Source organism: Podarcis cretensis (assembly GCF_951804945.1).
Source record: "Podarcis cretensis genome assembly, chromosome: 5".
NCBI lineage: Eukaryota > Metazoa > Chordata > Lepidosauria > Squamata > Lacertidae > Podarcis > Podarcis cretensis.
This window is the reverse complement of record NC_137174.1, coordinates 66,052,987-66,080,741: the sequence shown is the minus strand read 5'-3', so window position 1 is coordinate 66,080,741 and position 27,755 is coordinate 66,052,987. Positions and strand designations below refer to the sequence as shown.

Here is a 27,755-nt window from a genome sequence, read left to right as displayed (position 1 = left end):
TCCCTATTTTATTAACTTAAGACCTCTAGTGAGCTGTGGCTAGCCTACAACTGAATCCTGATCAAGGCTTAACCAAAATTGTCCACAACAAAAAACACAACTGAGAGTTGAAGGGGGCCTTGTGGGCAATCGGTTTCAAGCCCCTGCTTGTCGTAAGAAATCCTACAGCCTTCACAACAGATGGCTGTGCAGCATCTGCTAGAAGAGCTCCAGGGAAGGGAGAGTCTACCACGCCCCCTAGGAAAATAATTTTACTGTTGAATTGCTGTTACGTTCAAGATGTTTCAGCTAATGGTCAACTGAAAGCTCCCCTCGGATGAAATGTAGTCCTGTCCTTTGGGGGCACCAAAGTACAGTTCCTTTTCCTTCCCTGCAGGTATCTTCTCCAGGTTAAACATACCCAGTTTTTTCAATCTTAGCTCCCCAGCCCCCACCACCAAAAAAACCTGCTCTGATTTATCTTAGTGCAGTGCCTAAAACTCTCCCAACCAGTGTGTGGATAGGGGCACTCTAGCAAAACAACCCTGGCCTTCAGTAGCACAACTGAAATCCCACACTGCATTAGATCAGACAGAAAATAGTCCTTACTTCCCTGGAGTAACTCCAGCTTTGGAGTTTCTAGCAATGAATAAATAATCATATAGTCAGCATTTACTTGACAAGTTAGTTTTATTGAAAGTGGCAGATCCCTCTCACTGCTCATTTGAAAAACTAAGACATTGTTGTTTTGAATACTAGAGACACTGTGAGAGCTTTACTGGTGATTTATTGTGAGTTAAATGCAAGGTACCTTTTATGAACAGCACAAAGTAGCAGCTTCACAGCTTCCTGTTTTCCTTTCTACATCATTCCCATATGTTTCGTAAGCAGTCCTGGAGGATAATGGTAAAGGAAAATGGATTCTTCATATTCCTGCCCATGTTCTCAACTCAGCTATCCATGAGCAAAACTGAGAATGCAGCAACTGCAGCTCCGAAGACACGGTTCTAGCATAAAGTATGAATACCAAGAAAAGAGCATTTCCATTACTTTCTCCCTAACATTACTTGCAAGGGTATGTAGAATAGGCAATTCCACCTCCACCCCTGAACTCTATCAAAAGAATAGATCCATACCACTGTCAATGACTAAATGGTTTTACACATTTAGGAAGTGACTCTTTTCAATATGACTACTGTCAATTTGTGTGACTACTTTAGACCTTCATTTCTTGAAGAGGAAGAACTAGTTGGAAGTCTGAAATACTTATGGTATTTATAGGCTACTTCTCAGCCAGAACTAGAGATAATGGCCATAAATAAATTGGGCAGAAGTACTGTTCAAGTCCACAATAGAATGAACAGTTCAGAAGTGACAGGATAAGTTTTAGAAACATCACCTAGAACTTCCTCCAGCTGTTGGCACCACACATGTATTTAAATTTAACTGAATTGCAGTCACATTTCAGAGAACAGCAAACTTCCATGAAGTTTGAAGACTTATATACCACAATCCTTTTACACTGTAGGTGTAAGTTAAGCATTTAGCTTCTCTCCCTCTTTAGCAAGTGCATAATACTCTTGATAAACTATTTGAATTGGATATGAATGTATCCATGATACTGAGTGTTCACACTCAAGATAGTAAGTAGCAGCAAAAGGCCTTGATTGAGTAGGAGCACATCTTTTCCAAGCTGTTGCTGGTGAAACATGGGCTAAGTGCAGAATGCAAGAAGCAGTCAAACCTACCTCACAAAAGGAGCAAGTAGACAGACAGGAGAAGGAGAAGGCAAGCTTCACCTGTCTCAGCAACTGTTAGGCCAATCTTCTTGTTCTAATAGTTGAGAAACTCTAAGCAAAAATCTTGTTGAGTAGCACCAGCATATGCCCACCTAACTGGGTAGTGATAATCCCTCCTTGCTGATGAACAATGTTCACACATACCTCTTGCCAAAGCAGGGAGCTACACAGTCCCACCTTTTCCCTTTTGGAATGTGTTTATCTGAATTTCCATTTTCCAGCAGTCAGGATTTTGCTTTGAAACAAGGTCTGACCTGAGAGAAATTGGGATATAATTAAAAACCTCCATGAAGTACACTGTAGAAATTACCCTCCTAGGGGCTCTGCAAAGTAGTCCATGTTCATTTGTGTTGTAAAATCCCATCCAGGGTGGTCATGAAACACACACAAAGGCTCTGAAATGTCTGGGAATCCATAGCACAATGTTAACATCCAACAGCAGATGGCGATGGATTCAATATGCAGTTCTTATGGAGCTGGGGTGGGAAAAGTCACCCTCCTTTCAATGAGTAACAAAGATGATGCCTCAGCGTGCTGAAGTCAGGTGGTTCCTGCTGTGTGAGAACCTGAGGGAGAGAGAACGAACAACAGGTATGCATCAGGCTTATTCATAGTAAATTCTCGCTGTCAGCCTCACACCAACTTTCTTCAAATTCAAGCATAAACAAGGAATAGCAACCTTGTCAAAAACTCATCTGGCCTAATTTAACAGGCAGGTGATACAGATGTTTGCCCCAGGCCATGTGCTAACAAATTAATTGGCCCAGAATAACTGTATTTTGAGGGTTAAGTTTTCATTGTACAGGCAACCCTCAATTTGCGTGGGGGTTGTGTTCCAGGTCATGGCATGCGATGGTGGAGCATGCATAAGCCCAGCCCTTTTTCCAATCACTTCTGGGTCGCTGTGTTGCACACATCAATTGGACACATGTAAATCAGTCATTGCCTGTATTCTGTTTCTGTAGATGTAACCTACCCTGGGACCTTATGGTGAAGGACAGTAGCAAAATACAGTTTGTTGTTAATAAATAATAATAATAATAATAATAATAATAATAATTTAGATTTCATCATTCCACACAACCACCAATCAAAGGACCAGAATGCCAGACAGTTGCCTAGGGTCCTAAGCAAACAGCTATATCTTGGGCCCAAACTAAGAACAGCAGCACTAGAGAAAGGTGTACAAGGGCAAGGTGTAGGATTGGCTTCTCTTACTCCTTCTAGCCCATATCCTCACCAAAAATAAATTGTCACGTTAACAATGCTCAGAACTTTTACCTTTGCACTCGCTCTACCATGTGTGCAATTAGTTTGTCAGAGATTCCTGGACAAGACTCCTCAGCTAAGCTAAAGGCATTCTCCAGTTCCTCCATGGCTCCCACGTTGCCTCCAGTGTGCTTGTGCTTGTCTTTGAGCTGCCAAGACATTAGAAAGCTCTAAGTAGCAGCACAAAATCCTTAATGCCAATTTTCATGGGAGGCAAAAACATTTGCTGTATAAAGAAGTACAATAGGCATCTCTAGAATATGGGCCAGTACCACAGCCCCTAAGGCCGTAGTAGTACAGGGGTGGAGAACCTCTTTCATGCCAAGGGCTGAATTCAAACTTTGGAGGCTGCATTCCATAGGTGGGAGGGGCCTGAGGCAGAAATGGGAATAAACAGGAATAACCTCTCACACAAACAGCCTTTCCCCTATCGGAGCATAGGTCTGATTCCCCAAAACACATACCACCCATCACAGAAATCTTTTAGACAAGGCTGAGTGGACACACAAAGTTGCAACTTAGCTCCTGTGGGAGGGAGACTCAGAAAGGTCTCTATTGGTGCCTAAGACAGTTTTGATTAGCATGCTATTGCTGATGGCTGGTAATGGTGCCAAATTTAAACCGTACCTTGAACAAGCAGAATACAGAATTAATCAGCTGCAGCAACAGCAATGTTGCCTAGCTGTAAAAATTGCCTAAAGCTACAGTAAGTGACAAACTCAAGTGACACATGGTGATTTGGAGCTGGATGAGGCTCACTGGAGCGGGCCATTGCTGTAATAACTAAGCACACTAGATATCAGGAAACTTTCACCCTGTTCCTAAAGCCATTTATATGGAACTAAATCTCCCCAACAACCTTGTGGCTGTTGGCAAGAGTATGCAATCAACCACCCAGCACTATACTGCACCCAGTTGCTTCACTCACTATGTGATGTCCAGTGTCCCTGGGAAGCTTGCAACTCCAGCTAAACAACACATTGCTTTCTTAATACATGCAGCTACGTAATTGCTGACCCAATTTTACCAAATTTAGACCAGAAAGCCAGAGGACAACTCTATCCATTGTGGATATAGGAATGTGTGCATGTTTTGCAGTCGTGTCCTTCTTTATAGTACTCTGGCCCTGTGTACATATTACTTTCTGTCTGATCCCTACTCTCTGTACCATATATTGTTCTCTTATACCACCTAACATGTGTCTGGTTCAATAACTCTCCCCTTCATCAGCTGTGCAAATTAAGTGGCTTTGAGCTGTCCTCACAGATCCTGGCTCATAATCCAGGGATCAACCTCTTTTGCAGAGTTCAAGCTGCCTCCCACATCATAAGGATGCAGAACAGGGCAAAAAATTACCGGTAATTCTAATAATCACCATACAAGTGTGAAAGGTCTCATTTCTTACCATCACTTGGCTGTCAGCTCGTACTCATTACTCTAACCCAACATCCTCAAAGAAACACTTCATACAGATAATAATTGGGGGAAAGTCAGACCCTGCCACCTCACCTCTCCGAAGACAGGACGTACAAGAGTAGAGAGACACTGAGACCGTGGTTGCCGCTTGATAGGCTCAGCAGGCTAATAGGAAGAGGGAGAAGAAGGATGCTATTCAATATGACTCCGAACAGTTCTTTCAACCTGTCTATGAAAATGCTTGACAAGTGCTAATGTTTGACAAGCAACATTAATCTACCGTCACCAGCAGGAATAGTAAAGAACAAAGTAGGTATAGCATCCATTAAGAATCTTCCCGTTTGTGCTGCAGCTCCTACATGGTCCCTAGGAGAAGCCTAAGGCAGATAAATGGCACAGGCAGGAGTAGCAACCTGTATGCAAAGAGTATGGTGTTACACCATTTTGCAGCAGCAACTAACAGCAGGATTACTATTCGTAGCAAACTTCCTTTATCAGGGATGGGGAACCTCCAGCCCATGGGCCAAATCTGGCCTGCTACAGGTCCCAATGTGTCTTAACAATGCCATTTTCCTCCAACCATGTCCAGTTGCCCCATGCCTGACATCAGATGTGACTTCAGGTGTGGGGCAGGTAGAGGCACAGCTTGGGTGGGGAACTCAATCACACAGCCAATCTCTACAGAAAGCAGCTTTGCCAACCATATTTCTTGCAATTTCCCTATGCTTGGCACTTGGCAGCTGGTAAAGCTTTGTGTGTTATAGTTCCCAAGCACCTAGAAACCAGTTGGTTAATGGGTGGATAGGAAGCACTGCACAAGGGACTTGGATAGGTGGGAGGGACAACTCATCTGTCAGTCGGGTGGGGACAGATAATGATCTGGTCCACCAGTCCAAAAAAAGTTTCCCAACCCTGACCTCCATTCTAGCTCCACTGCATTAAATGAAATCTTCCATGAGTTAACAAATAAACCAGAGCAGAATAAGCAGACTCCAAAATCTAAAGCAAGATACGTTCTGCTCTGACAGCATCAGGGTTAATGGGAGAAACACTACAATTCCCGCACACTGGCTGCTCAGTCCCTCAGAGTGACCACTGCTGGCTCAGGGCTCTGCTCCCCAGCGGTAATGGACACCACACTGACCTTTTGGGACCCATGATGAGACATCCCCTTGTGCAGCTTATTCAAGGAATTGGGACGAATGGTTGGTGGGAAAGTCCAGATTGGCCCTTGATCTCTCTCATCTGCATCTCCATCACTAGAAACAAGAGGGGTGAGAGTGCATTTCATTCAAAGAACACTGGGTAGAGGAGTGCCAAGATTTGCAGGGGCAGGGCTTCCCCAACGGCAGGCTTTTCCAGCTTAATCTTACTTAAACGCAAACTCAGTGTTTGCATTTTCCAACCGTTATCAAGGGGCTAGAATGTACTTGGTACCAATAGATACCAAACTCATAGCCCAGAACTGGGTATTCATATATTCGGTGTCACCATGCAATTATTTAAAGACTGGAAGCAGCCAGCATGACAAATCGTACGTTGCTTTTTGTGCCCATCTGTACTTCTCAACAAGCTGCATAAAATCTTACTGGTCTACCTTACAGGCTTTATCGGTACAAATACAAAATCTGCAGAAACTTAACTGAGCAATCACACCCTGATTATTTGGGTGTGGAGAAAGCGGAAGAAATGAAAGATTTTCAAAGTAGGACAAATGTCTCAGAGGTTTAAAAAATATTAAGCAGGTTACAAATGTTTTTAAAATAAAATGGAAACATACATACATGTCAGAGTCATCTGAGCTTGAGTCCTCACCATGCCCCTCTGACTTCCAGCGTTTGTACCGGTCAATGAGCTCCATGAGAAATGATGTTTTCTTGGTGTAACGTGTGATAAACTTGTGCTTTAGCAATTCCTTTGCAGTGGGTCTCTGCACAAATACAAGAGACAAGGTGTTTTAGCTGGCAGGGACCAGACCAAGTGGACAGCTACCACTGCCACTTTCCAAGGAGTCTTTTAAATCTGAACAGGACTAAGGCCTACTCTGCACATTCCAATGGTGGGCTCATTTCCAAGGACAAGCATTTCAGAGCTCTGCTAGCTAGCAGCTGCCAGGTTTTTTGACCTGACACTCAGGCTCTGCTTATGAGAAGAGGCTGGAGCAACACTTACAAATCTGGGGTCCTTGTTAAGGCAGGCTTCCACAAATTCCTTAAAGGGCTTACTGTGGTGTCCCTCCAGCGTCGGGGGGTTATTCTTGGGAATCAGGAAGAGAACTCTCATAGGATGCAGGTCAGAGTTTGGAGGCTCTCCCTTTGCCAGTTCAATAGCAGTAATTCCAAGGGACCAAATATCTGCCTGGAATAAAAATGAGAACGATCTGTGAACACTCAGTGTTACCATGGCACAGAGAAGCCAACACTCATTGACTTGAGCTCTGATGCTGATTCACAGGAAAAGGGGACTCCTCCAGAGACTCAAATCATTCACTTTTCTCCCATAATTACCCGACTTCTGTATGTGATTGAGTGAGTGACAACTTGTGTGCTTATCATGTGGGCGTCTCCTTGATCTTATGTCTAAAATGAAATGGCATCTAAGGTAAAGTTATTTCTGGTTGACACAGATTTAGAAGTTCTTGAATAGGTGTGTCTGAGCAAAACATTTTTACTAAGCCTAAGATTTACAAGATAATCCAGAAGGTCAGACTGCTGTAGGTTGGACAGCAATAAGACATGGAGATTAAACATGTATTTAAAATATGTTTTTTTATCTTTTATTAAGCAGTCCTATAATTAAGCTAACTATCTCTTAGATTTGAAATCTTGTAAAGCGCAAGAAGTTTTTTGTGCTCTTCATTTTCTAATACAAAGGTGGCCGCCTTTACAGGGTGTGCAGTTAACCTCTGATCACAACTTGTGAATAGCAAGCATTTAAATTATATAAATTATGTTTATGTAGGGAATTATGATAATACCAGTTGAAGCAAAACAGTTTCTTTGTTTCTTTGTCACTGTGTATTATATTTTTGTAACCTGTCCTGGGATCTTGTGGTGAAAGGCAGGTACGAAGTCTTAAAGAAATACATATTACTGACTGTTTAAATACAGCTTTAAACCTAATGGATTGCACCATAGTTCTGGGTATTTTTCACTGTCAAAGCAGGGTGCATTTCTAATCATGAATTGGACTTTTAGGATGGGATCCAACTAACACATTCTCTTAGTGCAAGGATTCCTGATTGCACGACAGCACTTTCCCACCTCTCCTCCCCCCACGTGCACCCAGTGCCCTCCCCAAATCTAATACAGAAGGTTAGGAGAACCCATTGAACAGATTTCTTTAAAGTTGTGCAGATGTGTGCATAAACTTACATGCACCCCTAGAAAGCATATCCTTCACTAGAAAACTGAAGGGGGCACTAAGTGGCCAATGATGTGTATAGCAAGACTCAGAAGCACATGCAAACTTTACCCACCTATATGCACCTTTCTTTCTAACGTAGACAGAACACAGGATAAGGCAAATTAACATGCATTCTAAATAATGAGCTAGGGTTCTAGTAGGCTTTCACCTGCTCCTCTCAGCTCACCTTGAAGTCATAGGCTGACTGCTTGATGACTTCAGGTGCCATCCAAAAAGGAGTCCCAACAAAGGTATTCCTCTTGATTTGGGTATCTGTTAGTTGGCCAGCCACACCAAAGTCAGCTAGTTTCACATCGCCTTGCTCTGAAAGTAGCACGTTAGCAGCTGTTCATAGAAAAAATAAGAATAAAGGCAGCTGAATCAAAGGGGAATACAATAAATTATCTTGCAGTAAGAAATGGTGCCTTTCTGAAGCCCCGGTAAACATGTTTTGTGTTAATTCCTGGTTTAGTACAGGGGAAGAAAGTAATGGTGCCTTAGCAACTGCATAAAGGAAGGCAGAACATCCCGAAAACTGGCTCGATCCTCCCTGTTACTGCTAAGCCCAATCCCTTATGGCTTTGCAAATAGGGCAGAAGGGTTATATTCTCACCCTGTATGAACTACCAAAGCTTGTTTAACCCCTACCTTGTTCTCAATTCTTAGCCCGCTCTCCAGCTTTACTTCCCTTTTCTATATCTTAATGGTACAGCCACTCCTCAAGAAGTCCACCCTTTATAGCCAAGTTACTGGAGAAAGTAGTGGCAGAGCAGCTGCAGGCAGTCCCGGAGGATACCTACTATCTAGACACAGGTGGGGAACCTGTAGCCCTCTGCATACAGAAGAGTAATTCCCATCATCTGTTCTGCACCTTTGATGTAGACCCTTCTCAGTCTGAGTTCAGGCCTGGCTATAGAACTAAATCCGCCTTAGCGGTCCCGATAGTCTTCAGACTGTTCTGATAAGTGCACAAATTACTGCCAGAATTCATACTTCTTGATTTAAGGAATGATCACAGAAATGCAAATAGGGGGGGGGGATTCTAACATAGACACCTGAGATTGTCGGTGAAAGCAAGTACGTGTGGTTTCAATTTCCTCATAAGAGAACTGATAGAAAAAACCCGAAGATGTGTATTTTGCAAGCCTGACCTTTGATGTCTCTGTGGATTTTCCTCTCAGAGTGAAGATAGTCCAAACCCTTTAGAATTTCTCGGAGAATGGTGGCAATGTAGGTCTCCTCCAAAGGTCCAGGCTTGAGCTACAGGAGAAGTGTAGGAATGACGGTAAAGGAGTGAGGTACATTTAATACATTCAGACCGAAGTCCCTCAGTCTTCCATGCTTAACAAACTTTAGCTTAGATGTCAGGAACAACCATTTGCATGGAGATCAGAGAGAAAGAGAGAAAAGAAGAATGCAGTTATGCACACATGAACTTGTACATGAACTAAAGCAGGATCAGAGAGCACCTCCAAGCTGGGCTCTGATTACTGATTAAGTATTGAGCTGTTCATTCATAACCACTTGGCACAAATGTATTTTGTTGAATGATATGGGGAGTCTACAGGGTGTGGCAGTTCTGAATGTGGATTTGAGATGGTACTTCATGCAACCAATGTGGAATTACTTTTAATTCGATGTTCCAGGCTGAATCTTGTTAAGGTATCTGAACCGAATGACAAAAAGGTACTCACTAGATCCAGTGCTGAGCCACCTCCCAAGTACTCCATGATTATCCAAAGCTTGGTGCCCTGTAAATTAGACAAGGTGTTGTGTGAAAGCAGTGACAGTCATTTCAATATTAAGGCCTTAAAAACAGCGGAAGAAACACGTCAGCCCTGTATTCCTCATTCAGTTCTCGCATGTCACAATGAGACCTGAAGTGCTTGGTAGCACCATGATCCACATTATCTAGAAATATCTAATGATATTTTTTGTTATTCTCAGAGTTTAATTATATGAGTAATCAGAAGCTACAGCTTTTGGTGAACTGTTCCATTTCAGCCTGTAGATTGTGGTTGTGAAAGGATATCTCTAAATCCCTTTCTATATAATAATAATAATAATAATAATAATAATACCCTGAGAAGAGTGGCAGGTCAGGGTGAATGGTTCTGGCTCAGCTTTCTCCATTACACTGCTACTTACGTGTTGTAAAAAGCTGAGTGGGAAAGAATTCAAATGTGATCGATGACAACTAGTCATGACAGCTATATTCTACCCTCCAGTATCAGAGAAAGTATGCCTCAGAACCGGTTGCTCGGGAACAGCCAAGTGCTATTACACTTGTGTCCTGCTTGCAGGGTTCCCATAAAAATCTGGCTGGCATTGCGAGAACAGAATGCTGGACTTGATGGGCCACTGGTCTGATCCAGCAGGACTCTTGTGTCCCAACTGCAATACTAGCAAGTATTGAGATTGCCCAATGTTGTAGTTTGCTTCTTTATCTTGCTAACAGCTGGTTATCATTACACTCTGGCATCCTCATGACAACACTAATAAAGAGTCTGCAACTCATAAGCAGGGAAGGGGTTTTCTCTTTAATTCTTGGAGTTTGAATTTTACTTAGATTAGTCAAATTTTCTAAGTCACTAAATACATGCCAGTTGTAAGAATTTTTAGTTAAACATTTCTGATTGCACCAAGGAGAAAAGCCTCCAAAGATGAAGTCCTCTTATCATGCTCACTCCTCCACACCCACTGGCACACTAATGTCCCAGCCACAAGACTCACTGAGAACACTTTATGGTGGTGGTGGGGGGGGGGGAGAAATGGATTTAGTGGGTGAACTAAACCCATTTCCCTTGTTTAAGTACACAAATTGCAGTCTAGTTTGCTAGTAGCTGTCCCACAAGCACTGTGATACAGCTTGCCCTGGTAGCTTCAGTTACCTTCAAGTAGGAACCATAATAGCGGGTGATGTAGGGACTGTCACACTGACTGAGCACCGTTATCTCCTGCTGGATGTCTTCAATCTCATCCTCTGCCTCCTCTAGGTCAATTATCTTGATAGCTACCACTTCCTTGGTACGGTTGTCAATTCCTTTGTACACTTCCCCAAACGAGCCTTTACCGATCCTCTCCAGCTTTGTGAACAGTTCCTCTGGATCAACCCGAGAGTGCTGAGTCAGTAGGAATAAATGGGGTGATGAGTGAAGAGAAGAAGAGCTAGTCAAAAAAATAATCTGTAGCACTTGCCCTGGGACCTTAGGGTTAAGGGTGGGTAATTCATAAACATAATCATCATGAATAGCAGGGATTTAATGATTCATCTGTTAGAGCCATTCTATCATGTAGCATAAGGCTCACTTCTCATTACAAAGGCAACAGGAGCTCAGCCCAAAAATGTATGTATGATGTGGAAATAGATAAATTTCGCTCTTTTTGCCATACTAGGACAACTGAGGATCACCAAATAAAATAAAAGTTACTGTATAAACATTTTAGACAGCGAAAACAGATAACTTCTTCACACAATACATCGTTAACTTATGGCATTCACTAACACAAGGCTTTGTGATCGCCATTAGCTCTGAAGGCTTTTAAAGAGTAGATTAGTTAATAGAGGATAAAACTATCAACTACAGTGATAGCTGGACAGAACCTTCATGTTCGTGAGGCAATGTGTCTCCCAATGCCAGTTACTGGGAAGTGGGGACAACAGAATATGGTTAGTCCCTTCAGCACTTGCTTGTGGGCTTCCTGAAAGCTGCTGCTTGACCACTTGTATAGGATTCCAGGCTGGGTGGTCTGGTTGTTTAATCTGACTGAGCAGGGTTTTTCTTCATTCTTAAACTCATTCCATCATGAAAAAAGTCCTAGTGAGTTCATTAGAAGTTGCTCCTAGTAGACGTGCTTAGAATTGCTGCCCTAGTTTACCTGACAGGACAACACCAAAGCCATGCCTTTCCCAACATGACACAAGGGTTATTCATGATAGAAGTACCCGAAAGGCTTGTCATCTGCACCTCTGTGTACGTGCAGCAAGTTGGTCCCATGTTCAGTATATCTCCAACCTGTCTGAATTCTGACTTTCTGAGTGGAAAAAAATATTTAGTAGGGATGTTAAGATTCTGGAAAAGCCCAGAATTCAGTAGCAAATTTGCAATTCCACTTATATCAGATTTGCACTGGAATATAATTAAGATCTGCTGAAATCTGATGGGTTTCCACTGTGGTACCAACAAGACTTTAGGAATTTAGTAGGCCTCACCCCCTACCACACACATATTGATATCATTCTTGCACTATGAACTTGAGCCTTAAAGTGACCTGAAGCTTCTGCAACCACTGAAATATGGTCAGCTTCCAGCATCTGAAATGTCAAAGACAGGTACTGGAAACTAGACAGTCATTTAGATATACAATCCAGCGCTATCAAACTATTACAGAGTGTGCCCGTCCATCTGTATCTAGTGCGTCAAAGGGATCCAAGAATGAATCATGAACCAGGAAGAGCCTGCTTCAAATACTGCCTAATCCACACACTCAGCTAGGTAACCTTAAGCAAGCTAGTATCTATCTCTCTGCAATGTGGAGATAACACTGAACCACATTACCATGGTTCCTGTTAGGATTAGAAAACACTGAACAGAAGAGCTAAAAATAACTTAGCATTCATAACATCTAGAGGGGTCGCTGTGTTAGGCTGCTATAGCAAAAACAACACAAGTTCTGCACAACCTAAATGTCTCATAAATTTCTTATGGCATAAGTGTGGAAGTGATCTGATGAAGTGGACTCCAGCCCACAAAAGCTTATACCATCATAAATTTGTTAGGGTTACCTGATATGGGATGACAGCAGCAGAGATACCAGAAAGTTGGTGAGAGGATTTCATTTCCAAAACATATACACAAAGCTGCCCCATCACAAAGACAATGAGAATGAGCCACATTCAATCTGAGGAGCCTCACCCCACAATGACAGTTAGGAAGGGTTGCTATTTCTCCAGGGTTTGCCTCAGACACCACAAGAATACTAGAAAAGTTGGGGAGAGGCTTTAATGTCATGCCCACCCCAGCACCTATCTTCTCTGCCCTGTAACCAAGATAAGCTCTAGTAAACGGTGCTTAGGAGTACCTTTGATGGAAAAAAATAATGTAATTACACCAAAGATGAAAACTAGCTTATACCAGTGTAACTTTTTTTCAGTGCAGAATTGTTTTTTTGAAGCATGGATTACAAGTTGTCCCTGTTAATGGATTTTCCACACTGTGTGTGTGTGTGTGTGTGTGTGTGCGCGCGCGCGCGCGCGTGTGTGTGTACATGCGCTGCTTAGGGAAGAAATAGTACAGACTCGCTTATAAATCTGTCATCAAAAAGGACCACACCTGTTTGCCTCTTATCTTTAGTAATTAAACTGATAAGATGCCATTAAGAAACCTTTGGACTGGGTAGGAGAGATAAACAACCTCTCCTACTCAAGGACAGCAGTTACCCGCTCAAAGTATGAGCAGGCCTCATGCTTTGAGTTCAGCCCCACTCTAATAGGGTTCTCAGTCAACAGAACAGAAGAGGGCAACCAAACATCCTCCTGTCTCCATAGCAACACCCAAATAGCACAGGCCTCTGAAAGAATGCCTGCTGGCAATTTAGTGAAGTGAAATGTGAGCAACAGGGGGGCAGGAGAGAGCTAGAGCACAAGAGACTCAGAGGAAATAAACCATACTTCCTCAACCTTCCAGTTATCTTGGACTACAACTGGGCAGGCTGGGATTGATGGCAGTTGTAGTACAAAACATCTGCAGAGCACCAGTTGGGGAAGGCTGAAGTAAGCCAACATCTCATGAGCTAGAGAAAAGACGTCAGAGAAGGAATCCTAGGAAATTGTTATGATCTGTTAAGAAAAACAGCAGGCAAATAAAGACTCGTCAAATAGGTCACTTATGAGGATGCAGCACGATGCAGCCAAGCCAACAAATTGGATGAATCACCCAAAGAATGTATCCTGATCACAGAATAATAGAAACAAGAACCTTGAAAAATTATGCCTTCAGTAGTGACCTCAGTGGTCCTTCCTGCCTGTCTCTCAGGTCTTGACACTGCTCAGCCGCTTTCCCTTAAATATACTCCTTGGCTACTGACCTCTCATCCTTGCCACGTACAGTGGTACCTTGGTTTATGAACTTAATCCATTCCAGAAGTCCATTCTTAAACCAAAGTGTGCTTTCCCATAGCAGCAAGGGACTCAATTTACAAATGGAACACACTCAACAGGAAGCGAAACATGTTCTTATTCCAAGGCAAAGTTCACAAACCAAAACACCTTCCGGGTTTGCAGTGTTCTTAATCCAAGTTGTTCATAAACTAACCTGTTCTTAAACCAAGGTACCACTGTAACAAACATTGGACCCAGGTAGAGCAACATGTTCCATTTTAAAAATGACCAAATGTGCTTCAAGAGAACAAGTCATTATGCAAATGTTTAGGAGCACAGAGAGCTGCCTTATACAGTCTCAAGGGTAATTCCTCCTTCCAAGCCTAGCCTCTCAGTCAGGCCCTTTAATCTCCATCAACTCTCTTTCTACTCTAGGTTTGGCTCATCTGCCTGCTTTTCCTGAGTTGGGTTACTGCTCCAAGCCCCTCCTCCCCAGCCTCTTCTTTGCTGGCTTTGTTCTGTCACCTTTTGTCTCCAGGCCTTTCCACCACTCTTGCCTTCCATTCCTCTCTCCTTCTCCTTCTTCTCCTCCTCCTCCTGTCTCTCTCTCTCAGCAGCTACAACCATTCACGCCATTCACACCACTAACTCCTAGATGCAGCTGAGCAGAAGGATCTTGGTACTGGCTTCATAATCCTGCTATCTGTGTTTGGCCTGCCCTCCACTCTGGTGCAGAGGAAGGCAGAATATGTTTCACCAGATCCTGAAGTTAGGTGATGTAATCATAGGGAGAAGTCAAGAAAAATCCTGTTCCCTTCCTTCAGCTTCAAAAGATTTCCAGGGCTACCAAGCCAGAAAGACCAGATACGCAACGGAAGCGAAGATTTTAAGAATACTAAGTGTGGTGCCTTATACTAAATTCCACACTAGGGCACAATTAGCAAATTGTGCTGCTGCACCAAATAGCAAAAAAGAGGCAACACTTCAAAGTGGTACTGTTATTATTATTTTTTACAAAACAGTATACAGTAATAACCTTAACATATCCTTTTGGCTACATGGAAAACTGTTCAGTGCTCCTGAATAAAGCTTTACCAAAACGTGTAGTGTATTTTAAGAAAATAAAATTCACAGTATAATTTGGAGGCATTGCCTTTCTGTTGATTCATTTTTATATCAGTAAAACTGACAAATCATTCAACACTAAGTGACCTGAGATGCCTTCCTTTTAGTCAATTTCTCATATAGTATGGCAGCTTTTTCATGGGGAGTATGCTTTAGTTTAATTTAGGGTTCATCCACACTTCCGTTTGCCCTACTGCTTTCCTCTGGGAAAACCGGCATTTTAGCACTGAATCAGAACAAACGGCAATTGGGTTTCCTGTGGATTGCCATTTGTTCTGATTTAGCACTAAACTGTGGGTTTTCCAGAAAGAAATGGTGGGGCAAAGGCAAAACCTCTAGCACCCGTGCCTAAAAAGGAAGAAACAGGCGGAAATTACATGGACCCATGCATTCTAGGCACTGATCAAGTGGGAGTGTAAACAAGCCCTAAGTTTATTCAACAAGAGCCTCCAGTTCTCACTTACCTGGTTGGCAAATTCCCTCAGGTGGGCCATGGCTGAAGATCAGCACAACACCCATTCACCAATCTTCTTACACAGTAATTAAAAATGTGCTTTCTTCTACGGGTCACTTAAACTATTAAAAAAAAACAAAAACAAAAATGCAACCAGTTATTATTGTAAAGCTCCTGTGAAATGACTCCACTGCACCATAAATGCCATAAATGCTCTACCCAATTCGAGATAAAGAGATTTAGCCTACTTATATCATGGACAACACATTAGGTGCCACAGGTAACCTGGGCCCAGTTACTCCACTCCCCCGCTTTCTTCTCTTACTGCCTAGCCTACTTCACAGGGTTGTTGTGAGGATGAAGTGGGTAAGCCCATATCCAGGTTTCTCACCCTGAGCTCTCTGGAGGGGAAGGTGGGATAAACACACCATCACCCTATTTTATGAACGCACACTTAACAGGTGGCCAAAACTGATTTTACCGTTTCTAGAGCAACTTAGCCACTGGGAGTGAAGCCCAAGCGAAGGAGTTTCCTGCTCAGCGTGACCAAGCCACTTAAGAGAGCAAAACCTAAACAGATTACACCAACCAATCCCTCTGGAGCACGAGAGGTCGTCCACCTCTATCTCCATGCAGAATAACTTTATAGCAAGCACGACACAGGCTGCAACTCCCAAGGCAACCCCTCCCCGTCTCCCCGCACCGTAAAAAGGGTTGGGTGCGGGGGGAGCCTCTTTCCTACGAATTTATGAATGGTCCTGCAAAGACACGAGAGCCGAATCCTGACTCAGTGGCTTGTGGGTTTGCAGGTCCGGCCCGGCCTTAAGGTGAGCGTCCCATAGGGGGTTCCGGGGGGGGGGGAGACAGGCTGCCCCCTCCCCTGCTGCCCCCGGGCACAGCAGCTCCACCCAGCCTCCAGACACAACTGTCATGGCAACGGCTGCCGCCGCCAGCATTGCTCCGAGCAGCCCTGGCTCCCTCTCCGCAGAGCAGCAGCCCCGCTCCGGTGTCCTCCGCGCCTCACCTGCGCCCCGAGGGTCCGCCCCGCCCCGCTGACCCATCGCGGCTCCGCGCGCAACCACCTCGGGATACTCCAATCGGTTACAGCAGCTGCAGGAGAGGCAGGGAGGAGGGCGCCAACAGCCATGCGCAGGAATCTTCTCTCGCCGCCTCGGCTGCTGGGAGGGGTAGTTTTTGCAGCCCCGTCTCACAACGGAGTGGCCGAGCCAGGGACTGTCTTGACCAGCATGCACTCGGAGAAGGCGGGGCAAGCAGCCGGGAAAGCGAGGGCTTCCGGGAAAGGTAGTTTGTTCAGCTTTGCTGTTAACATTCCAACGGTCTGCGCGCTCCCGGCTCTCTTTCCTCCTGCCTTCTGCTCGCGGGGGTTGAATCATGCAGCTTTCGCCTAAAGCAAATGTCACACGACGATCCCTTAGCCGAGGCTTTTTGCTTTGTGCGGTGACAGTGCTTCCCTTGGCTCCCTCAACTCCGTTGCCTACCATGGATCAGCTGTGAATCTACAGCATTTCGTCGATTCTGCCCCATTCGTCCTTACAAATGCTGACTTGCATCTCAAGCAAACATTTCTGACAGATCCTGGAAGTCCCTGACGGGCCTAGAATAGGAAAAAACCTGTTGTTTCCTTTGACAATCATAAGGCAGTTCATAACTGGTAGAACGTTGCCTTTGTTATCATATTGATTTGGCACGTGTTTTTAGTACTTACGTGTGTTTTAAAATTGCTTTTGTTCTAGTAAGCAGTATGTAAATAATTTTTTTTAAAAAAAAAACAAACTATCAGCTATTTCAAGTCCTCACTTCCAAGATCAGCGCTAATTCTCCCACATAACTTTTGGGCAGAACTGCAGCTGATCCCTGGTCATCTGCATTAAAAAAGAAAAAAATGCTTTTGGCCCTTGTACCTCACTTTACTAACATGCCCAAGGCAGCTTATCTCTTTATAAATGCCTTGGATGAAGGAATAGAGGGGATGCTTATCAGATTTGCAACTGAGATGAAGCTCTGAGAGGGAACATCTTTATCCCAGTCTGCATCCGTATTGGAACTGTTTTTATATATGGAATTGTGTATAACCTTAAAAGATAAAGATCTTGCACATTAAATTTCGTTTAGATAAAACAAAGTGTAGGCAGATTAGTATGCCTAGCTGGCTGGCAGCTTTAGCAGGTCTTGCTAGTCCTCAGTTTAAAGAAGGAAGTAGGGTAGGGTCAAGTCACATTGCTCAAGTGAAGGATGGAAAATGCATGACTCTTACATGAGTTATATGGGATAATCTTGTGGTCACTTTAAAGGCCTTTAAACTTACTTCTGCTTCAGTTTTACCAGTCTAGAATATACATGGAATAATCTATGAGCACTGTCCAATATCTTTAAAACTGCTTCTTATCTATTGGTCTGAAGAAACATAAGTGAGGGTAACCTTGGTGAAACTGAGGTCTGGGTCTGATCAGTGAAAGGAAAGTGGGGTATAAATGCAAGAAAATAAATGTGTGTTGTAGTTTTTATGTAGAATAATAGACTGTGCTATCTTACTCAGAGGAGTGTCATTCTTCACAGTTACCATGAGAGGGCACATGCTGTCTTCACCATAAGGCCTATTGAATTCAGTGTGACTTACTTCCAGACAACGGGTTACTTCTGCAGTCTACTCGCACGCCTATTTAGAAGAAAGTCTCATTGAGTTCCATGGAGCTTATTCCCAGATAAGCGGACATAAGATTGCAGCCTCATTCACTTTCAGTCTGGTGAGCTGGGACTCATTGGTGGGTCACAACTAAACTCCAGTTGCATGACACCAACAGTAAAGGTAAAGGTACCCCTGACCGTTAGGTCCAGTCACGGATGACTCGGGGGGTTGCACGCTCATCTCACTCTATAGTGTGAGGAAGCTGGCGTTTGTCCACAGACAGCTTCTGGGTCCTGTGGCCAGCATGACATGTTGTGCTCCTTCTAGGGTACTTTGGTCCCCACCCTGCAGCACTCAGCAGTCACCAGTGGCTCCTAGAAGATGTCTGCATGTGACAGCAGCCACACCCAGGGAACTTAATTATACTCCAGTGCAATTCTGATATAGGTGGAACTGCAAATTTGCTACTGAATTCTTGGCTTTTCCAGAATCCTAACATCCCTACGAAATGTTTGTTTCCACTCAAAAAGTCAGAATTCAGACAGGTTGGAGATATACTGAACATGGGATGAACTTGCTGCACGCACACACACACACACACACACACAGATGTGCAGATGATAAGGTGCACACCTTTGTGTGCTCAACCTGTGCCTGGAAATAAAAATGCACCTTGGGGGTTCCTTCCAAAACTACAATGCATTGGTTCTATAATTCTGTGAGTGATAGGTTTATTTATTGTTCACATGGAAGATGGAACAAAGTTCTTTTCTCCTGTTCTGGAAAGTAGGACTCGAACCCAGAGGTTGGGTGGCCATTGTCATGGGTACTTTAGCTAAGATTCCTGCATTGCAGGGAGTTAGACCGGATGGCCCTTGGGTCTCTTTCAACTCTACTCTATAATTCTATTATTGTTGTTGTTATTATTATTATTATTATTATTATTATTAAAGAAATAAATAAAAATTTGTGCAGCTCTTTGTGGTTAAAAAGACAAACTGAGAAACAAATTAAATACCGTATTTTTTGCTCTATAAGACTCACTTTTTCCCTCCTAAAAAGTAAGGGGAAATGTGTGTGCGTCTTATGGAGCGCATGCAGGCTGCGCAGCTATCACAGAAGCCAGAACAGCAAGAGGGAGCGCTGCTTTCACTGCGCACCGATCCCTCTTGCTGTTCTGGCTTCTGAGATTCAGATTTTTTTTTCCTTGTAGGTGCGTCTTGTGGTCTGGTGCATGTTATAGAGCGAAAAATACGGTAATTAGTTCTTCATCTTCCAGACTCCAACTATGAAGCCTGACCTCATAATTTCTGGTTGGTGAAGCTAAAAATTGCTTGAAGTGGTTGCTGTGGCAATGCATTAGCTTCCCACGCACAGTACAACAAATTTTTGCCCTTTGGTTGCGCTGAAACTCTATTCTTACAGAAATTACCAGATTAAAAATAAACCCAAACCCTAAAGAGCTAGGTATGGCTCGTACTTAAATACCTTGTATCAGAGGTAGACTATTGATAGTCTACATACACTGTATTATCATCTTGCTGAGTAGCATCAAAAGCAAGAGTCTCTAACATGGTGCCTGTGGGTGGCAAACATTCTTTCCAGTGCATTTTCCTGTCACTTTGCTTCTCACTGAAGTCTGATATTTTGGGGGAGTTGGTTTGTTGTGCAGGTTCTCCCAATAAACTGTAATTGAACAACCTGACTTTGCTGATGTATGACTGAATCCCACTCAAAAATAGTGGCAGTCAGAAAATGCCCTAAGTCTTTAGTACAACGGACCTGATTACCAACATGGATACAGCTGGGGGAATAAACTTGCATGAGAGGAAATGTCCTCTGCTCAGTTTGATGGGTGAATGATGAGCCTTGAAAGATCATGTACCAGACTGAAGCTTTGGGTATCACACATCCACAGCAAAACGGAAAGGTAATTTTGGTTGCAAGTGTTTGCTAGGGTTGGGTCTAGCCTCCAGGTGGCAGTAGTCCCTCATCAGCACCACCCCAAATCTCAATCATCCACAGATCAAAGAGTTGTGAATATCACTGTGTTTCATGCCTTACTTGAGAGCTCAGCTTACTAGAGTTATATACAATAAGGTTTCCCATAGAGAAAAGTGTTTGAAACCGAGAATACAAAGGGGAAACATAACCCACTACAAACTTATTCTGTGTATGACCCAATGAAACTAGTGAAAGTGGTCCAAGATGTTCCATGTAATTTAGGGGTCGGGGCTCTTTTTCAGACTGAGCGCCACACTCCCTTGTCGGGAACCTTCCAGGGGTCACAATGACTGGCACTGCCAGAGGCAAAAGAAGGCAGAGCAATGAATGTGACTCCTACCTTTGTACTGTAGGGTACCTTCCAGCCACACAAAGACCAGAGGTTTCTAAATACACAAATACTTGTATCTTTCATCCTGGCAAGCAAGACAACGACAATGACTTTTTCAGACTATTATATCGTGCTACGTTTATTGGCTTGTTTGTAGTTGTTTTTTACTGTATTTATGTGAATAGTTTTATTTGTTACCCTAGAATCTTTCGATGATACGTATTTTAAATAAATAGCAACTCCATGCAAGCATATGACCTATGGGGAATGAAGCATCGTGGCCCTGATGACTCTACCTTTTGGGGACAATGAAGTCATGGTGAATGCTATAAAACAGGTACATCCAACTCTCTAGAGACTGCAATCTACTCCCAGTAAGAAGGTAAAGGGACCCCTGACCATTAGGTCCAGTCGTCAGTGGCGTAGCGTGGGGAGTGCAGGGGGGGCCGGCCGCACCGGGCGCAACATCTGGGGGTTATGGTTAGGGGGCGCAAATCCACGGGTTAGGGGGTGCAAATTACTTGCCTTGCCCCGGGTGCTGACAACCCACGCTACGCCACTGCCAGTCATGGCTGACTCTGGGGTTGCGTGCTCCTCTCGCTTTATTGGCCGAGGGAGCCAGCGTACAGCTTCCGGGTCATGTGGCCAGCATGACTAAGCTGCTTCTGGTGAACCAGAGCAGCACACGGAAACGCCGTTTACCTTCCCGCCGGAGCGGTACCTATTTATCTACTTGCACTTTGAGGTACTTTCGAACCGCTAGGTTGGCAGGAGTCTACTCCCAGGACTGTATAATAAAACTGGCAGTGGTCTACCCATTGTCATTATTGCCCAGAGTTGTTGAGCTTTTGGGGGGGAAGTTTACATAAAAACATTCACAGCATAGTACACTGTCCTCCCTCCTTACAGCACTCTGACGCCAATGCAGGAAATACTAGCTTTCATAGGGGGCACAGCGCACTGTGATCAATCAGGAACCCACACGCAATCACTCTTCTTAATCCCATGATCGACCTGGAGCACACCGCCAATCTGCCTGTTGGTCGTGGTCGACCAGTTGAACACGTCTGCTATAACAGAATTCAGCCTCCCACCCTGCTTCCTAGAAAGGTCATTCTTCCTATTTGTTCTTCCATTAATGGGATTGGCTGTGCTCTGCCACTACAGTCAGAGGCAGGAATGCTTCTGAATACCAGTTACTGGAAACCGCAAGAGAGGAGAGTGCTGTCCTCCTTGGGTCCTGTTTGCAGGTTTCCCCACAGGTGTTGGCTTGGCCGTGGTGAGAACAGAATGCTGAACTCCATGGGCCATTGGCATCTTGCAGGCTCTTGCGTTCTTATGTGGTTATGCAATATGCCAGCATCATTTAACTATGAATTTAACAGCACAGTCATGGGCTGACCTACCTGTCTCATACTGAAGCCTTGAGTGCTGAGTGCAGTGATGCACACCTGTGCAGTGACCTTTTGAAAATGCCCCAGGGTGCTAGCTGACACAATCTACCCACGTAGAAAAAAATTAATACTGTAATTACCTGTCTCCACATTGCCAAGAAGCCCAGTACATGAAGTGAAGAAAGCTGCTGCCTCTCCTTGCCCTGAGGCTGCTGCCCCTGCAGACAAGAGAGAGAGAGAGAAATGGGTTTGAAGCTATTCTCCTCTCCACCTCTGCAAGTGGTTTCACACACTTCAAAGCTCGTCTTTCTGTCTGTCTCCATGCAGACCAGTTGCAGAGATGAAGGAGTGGAAGGCAATTATTTCAGTAAAATTGTTCTGGTTGCCACACCAATAAAAAGCATTCCCATAGCCAGATTGATGCTTAAGCTATGTATTCAGGGCTGCAATTAACAAAAATAAAACTTAATGTCTTTCAGTTGCTTCTGCTCTTTAGATGGCAATGTGTTTTGCTTCACATGTTTACCAAAATGCGGTAAGCCAAACCTGCTGCATTTGAGGGCCTCTTTCTGCTGGATTTCTGCCCCAAAGTCTTTCTATCTCGATGGTGGAAGAACATGTGTTTTGGGACAGAAGTGTTTTCCAGGGACTATCTGACATAAAATGGTTGCTGGGTTATTGTTGCTGTAGATTACTGTATTTTGACTGCTCTTTTTAAAAAAATATAGTTTTGATATTTGTTTTATTGTGCATTTTTAAATTTATATAAGCTGCCATGAGAACCTGTTTACAGGTTAAAAAGTGGGATATAAAATTGTAAATCATTAAATTTAAACTAAATGTTACAGTGGTGGCTACGTTCTTCTACCTTCATTGTCAGAAGCACTATTATTATTATCATTATTATTATTTCACCAAAGGATCACAAGGCAGTTTACAATGTATACTTCTGACTACCAGTTGCTGAGAATAAACAGCAACTGTATTAGGCTAGCCACTGTCTCTCAGCCTGACCCACCTCATAGGGCAGTTGTGAAGATAAAAAGGAGAGGGAGGGAACCACGTATGCCACCTTGAGCTCCTTGGAGGAAAGGCAGAATATGAAGGTAATAATAAATAAATATGAATACCTACATACAAACAGGACCTTTCCACACTTACTATCTATTAAAAAACAGCTGCAACTCCAACCTGTTGAGCAACATTTACTGTCTGAATAAGCAGCTATGGGTTGTTACTAGAAGGAAAGCAGCAGACTGGTATTTTGTGTCCATGGACAAGCATTTACATGTGTGCATGCTAGAATCAAGATGGAATCATCTCCATATTCAGAAATTTAACTTCTACACCATAATCCTTCACACCGCAATCCGAAAGTAAGTCCTGTCGATTTCAGTGGGACTTAATGCCAGGTAAGTGTGTGCAGGATTGCAGTCTTAAGATACCCCAAAGGACGAGCCTGAAACCTGAAATACTCCACAGACTGCATGGATGGCTTCCACAGCATTTATTTTCTATATTTATTGCATATACGGCCTAGGACCCTTGTACTTACAGGACTGCCTCTCCTGGTACGCCCCGTGGAGGACCTTACGGTCCACAACAATAATACTATGGAGGTCCCAGGCCTCAAGGACCAACGTGAGTGGCCGGGCCTGGTGAAATTTTAATTCCTTACCCCTATAGTTATGATTTGTGGGTTCCCACTTAATTTTATTTTGATTTTAAATGTGATTCAAATTGTATTTTAAACTAATCATTTGATTTTGTGTTTTTAATGTAGTTTAATGTAATTTATATATTTGGTGTATAAATAAATTATTATTATTATTATTATTATTATTATTATTATTATTACCGTATTTTAATGCACCAAATATATAATGTAGCATTGCATCGTTTTGAAATGTAAGCCACCTCACGACCCTTTTGAGGACTGACAGGTAGGGTAGAAATAATAAACAAATAATTTCCTTCCAAAGGCAAAATATGGACAAAATAGGCACCATTTCTTCTCCCAAGGGACAGGTAACAAAAATGAGGATTGTCCCTGACTTGGTAAACAGGGATAGATGTAGTGTTTTGCAAGCTGCAAAAGGGATCAATGGGGAAAGCAAGGGGCACGCATGTGTGATCTTGTGTGTGCACATCTATGTCAGAAGCACTATCTACTATAACAACAGGCTCATGAAGGGGTTTGCCAACTTCAAACATGCCTTCCTCATAAGCGGTGGGCAAAGGCACATGTAGGGGTATGACTGGTTTGGACATACCGGGAGCAGAGCTTCTGGGGAACAGCAGCAAGTGCCACAGCTATGAAGTCCAACCGAAGGTGAGAGGCAGGAGGGAGGGTGGATTTGGGCATTGCACAGGGCGCCACTGAAATTTGAAATGCTAAGGTTCGCCACTGATGTGAGCCCCTGTTGTGACAGAGAACATTACATGTTGTATTTTATTTTATTTTATTTCCAATAGTTTTTTATTAAGATTTTAAAGGTTACAGAATGAAAAAATAAAGAACATATTTAAACAGAAAAAAACAGAGGGGGGGAAAAAACAGAAAAAAGATGCAGATAATTAAAAAAAATCAATCCTTTACATAACTTTCTTTCCTTTGCTTATTTCCTTGACCTCCTCACACCTCCCTTTTTTGTATTCTAATTCAATTAGATATTTCAGCAAATCCTTTCCATCTTTATTTCTATCCTAATGATTTATCTTAATATACTATAATTTAACGTTCTGTTCTTTCACCAATTAACAATCCATTTTTACTTAATCCTTTATTATCATTTCTGCTAAAACCACATTACTTCATTCCAACTTCCTTCTAACATTCCTTAATTTTGCAATGTTTCTGTAGATAAACTTTAAATTTCTTCCAATCTTCTTCCACCAACTCTTCTCCTTGGTCTCGGATTCTGCCAGTCATTTCCGCCAGTTCCATATAGTCCATCACCTTCATCTGCCATTCTTCCCAGGTGGGTAAATCTTGTGTCTTCCAATACTTTGCAATAAGTATTCTTGCTGCTGTTGTGGCATACATAAAGAAAGTTCTATCCTTCTTTGACACCAATTGGCCGACCATGCCCAGGAGAAAGGCCTCTGGTTTCTTACATGTTGTATTTTAAGATACATAGCTACAAAAAAACCAACAACCCTCCATACACAATAATAATTGTCTGTTTCCTCTACCAACATATCATCCTTTCCTGGAAAGGAAAGGCAAAAAGTAATCCCATATATTCCACCAGCCTTATATGACATATCAGAAAGTTGAGAAATAATATAAAGGGCTCTCACATACAGGAGGTCCTGTTTAGCTATGTTGTCGTCTTCTTCTTCTTCTTCTTCTTCTTCTTCTTCTTCTTCTTCTTCTTCTTCTTCTTCTTCTTCTTCTTCTTCTTCTAGTGTTTTCCCCCCAGGCCAGCTCTTCCAACATTAAAACAAGATGCAATTTTGAAAATGTCGATGTGTCTATGAATATGAAATGAGAGAAGATATGTCTGCCTTTCCCCACATGGAATCCTCCAGATTTTTTGTGACCAGCCAGCAAGAGAGAACCAGGTTGAGGGATGCTGGAATAACTTAACCGAGAAAAATCGTAATTTCCAAAAGCATTCCTCAAGTCCTAAGCAAAAGGGGGGGGGGGAGAGATGTATTAAAATCCTTCTTTGCTATTCTTTTCCCATGTTATTTCCATTCATTTGTGTTATTAACTCACCAGGGCGCTCCTGTGCCTTTAAAAGGTAGTGAGAGAAGCCAAGAAGAAGCTGATTCATCTGATCTAGTCACATTCTTAGGAATCCTGGGGGCTTTGTGCACGGTTATGAGGGCAAGCGCCATGTGGGTGGCCAAGTTTCCCCCTCAGGACCTGAATTCCAACAAGAAATATGGGGAGTAGTTGAACTATGTTATACAACAGGATCAGCCAGAGGCACTGTGTTCAGCAGTCATGGTGAACAATCCTTCTAAAAAGATATTATAAACAAAAGGGCAGCGTCTCTGTGTGAGGGTTCTCTTTATTTACATCAGGAGTGGGCAATAGGTGAGCCTAGCATTGCATGTGGCCCTCAGTTCAATTTAATGTGGCCCTTGGCTTAATATCAAAGGCCTGCTGCAAGATGATGGTTCAGATCTCTGGCAAGAGAGATGCTTATACCACAGTCTGCTGGGAAGGAAGGAAGGAAGGAAGGAAGGAAGGAAGGAAGGAAGGAAGAAGAAACAAGAGAGGGGTGAATGCAGGAATGCAGCTTTCTATTTGAGAATCCTTTCTTTTTTCCTATTATTATTTATTTGCAAATTTAATGAAGAAAAAAATAAGCCACGATCAGTTCACATTCTGAATACAATAACCAGCAGTGCTTACATTTTAGTTAAACATAGAAGCTAAAATAAGCCCTCCAAATATCCAGCAAGGTATCCACAAAAAATTGACATCAATATGAAATATGTTCTATTGTGGCCAGTGCCATGAGATCCTCAGAACATTGTGTAATAGATGGTGGGTATTTATCTTTCCAGGCTCAAAAGTAAAAGTCTCTTAACAACCATAAGGGCTTGCAAAATTCACATCTATCCCAATACTACATGAATATAATTTAAAAGTACATGAACATCTGAAAATATTGATGATTTCGCCATTGCAAAATTGATGTGAATAACAACCTCGGACCAAAAAGAAGATATCACTGGAGAAGCCCACACCATGTACCTCACTGAGGCATTCTTAGTATTGCATGGTCAACATTTACCGTATTTTTCCGTTTATAAGATGCCCCCATGTATAAGATACCCCCTATTTTGGGGACTCCGTTTTAAGAAAATCCACCCTTGGCACTATCCATGTATAAGATGCCCCCAAATTTTTGACATTATTTTTTAGGGGAAAAAACTAGTCTTATACAGAACACGGAAAAATAACTGTAACTGTAACTGTAGAATTCTTTCTAAGCATGCCTTTAAATATTTTCTTATTATATGTGCCAAATAACTGAAGGAGGAAGGTACACTGAATGCACTTATGTCTAAAAAGAGAACACATTTTTAAATTTTCATTCTAGTTTGTGTGGTTTTCTCAAGTCTGTAAATAAGCAGGATGTAAATTTATAATCCACCGTTTTGTTTTCTCACATTACAGATATGAAGGAGATTATGTCCATCAAATCCTGTGTGACATTCAATGATAAGAATTTCTCATGCCTATCTCATCGGTCCACATGGCAATAGAGGACAACCAGTGACTGGCCTGCTTGAAATGAGAATGTAGCCTGTCTTCCCTTGACATGTTTGATTAACCCTTCATTGATTAACCCTTGGTGGAGGTGGCAGGCAGAGGCTAGGACTCAGTACGTATAGTATCTGAGACATGCTACAGAGCTTGAATTCATATGTAATGAAGAAGAATAACTCTCAGTTCCCTCAATTTCTCACCCTCAACCCTAACCCTGCAGAAAGCCATCTAATTAGATTTTAATTTGATCCCGACTTGTTTTTAGGAGGTAATTATTGTTTGATTTTATATTAATGTTATATATTTGATGTTAGCCGCCCTGAGCCCGGTTTCAGCCAGGGAGGGCAGAATACAAATAAAAGTTGTTGTTGTTATCCTAAATCCAGTTCACATTTCTTCAGCAGTTTGCAAACCAGTAAAAATAATCCTCATGAAAACATATCAGCATTTTAGTGCAAATTTATCCTAATAAACACATCTTAATGCAGTTTTGAATACTATACACATTTTTGTAAGCAATTTCCCGACACAATGCGTTTATGTTATTTTCACTAATATATGCATTTATATGCACACTTTACCCTAGTATATGATTTTTT

The 27,755-nt window shown here is 42.7% G+C and overlaps 1 protein-coding gene and 1 long non-coding RNA gene across 2 annotated transcripts; one reads left to right on the top strand and one right to left on the bottom strand.

Annotated features, from left to right (window-relative positions):
- Positions 1-650: 650 nt before the first annotated feature.
- Positions 651-16,746, bottom strand: STK25 (serine/threonine kinase 25). The gene is made up of 12 exons (XM_079977295.1): positions 16,572-16,746; positions 15,558-15,669; positions 10,760-10,990; positions 9,563-9,619; positions 9,020-9,128; positions 8,056-8,213; positions 6,636-6,821; positions 6,248-6,393; positions 5,608-5,722; positions 4,557-4,628; positions 3,060-3,196; positions 651-2,344 (listed from the first exon to the last, which is right to left on the bottom strand). Exons 2-12 carry the CDS (start codon positions 15,585-15,587, stop codon positions 2,305-2,307), a joined length of 1,281 nt encoding a protein of 426 aa, XP_079833421.1. The 5' UTR covers positions 15,588-15,669; positions 16,572-16,746; the 3' UTR covers positions 651-2,304.
- An 8,496-nt stretch (positions 16,747-25,242) lies between these two features.
- On the top strand, positions 25,243-27,526 carry LOC307216780. Its single transcript, XR_013839307.1, has 2 exons — positions 25,243-25,490; positions 27,064-27,526. It is a non-coding gene; the product is annotated as an uncharacterized lncRNA (long non-coding RNA).
- Positions 27,527-27,755: the final 229 nt, after the last annotated feature.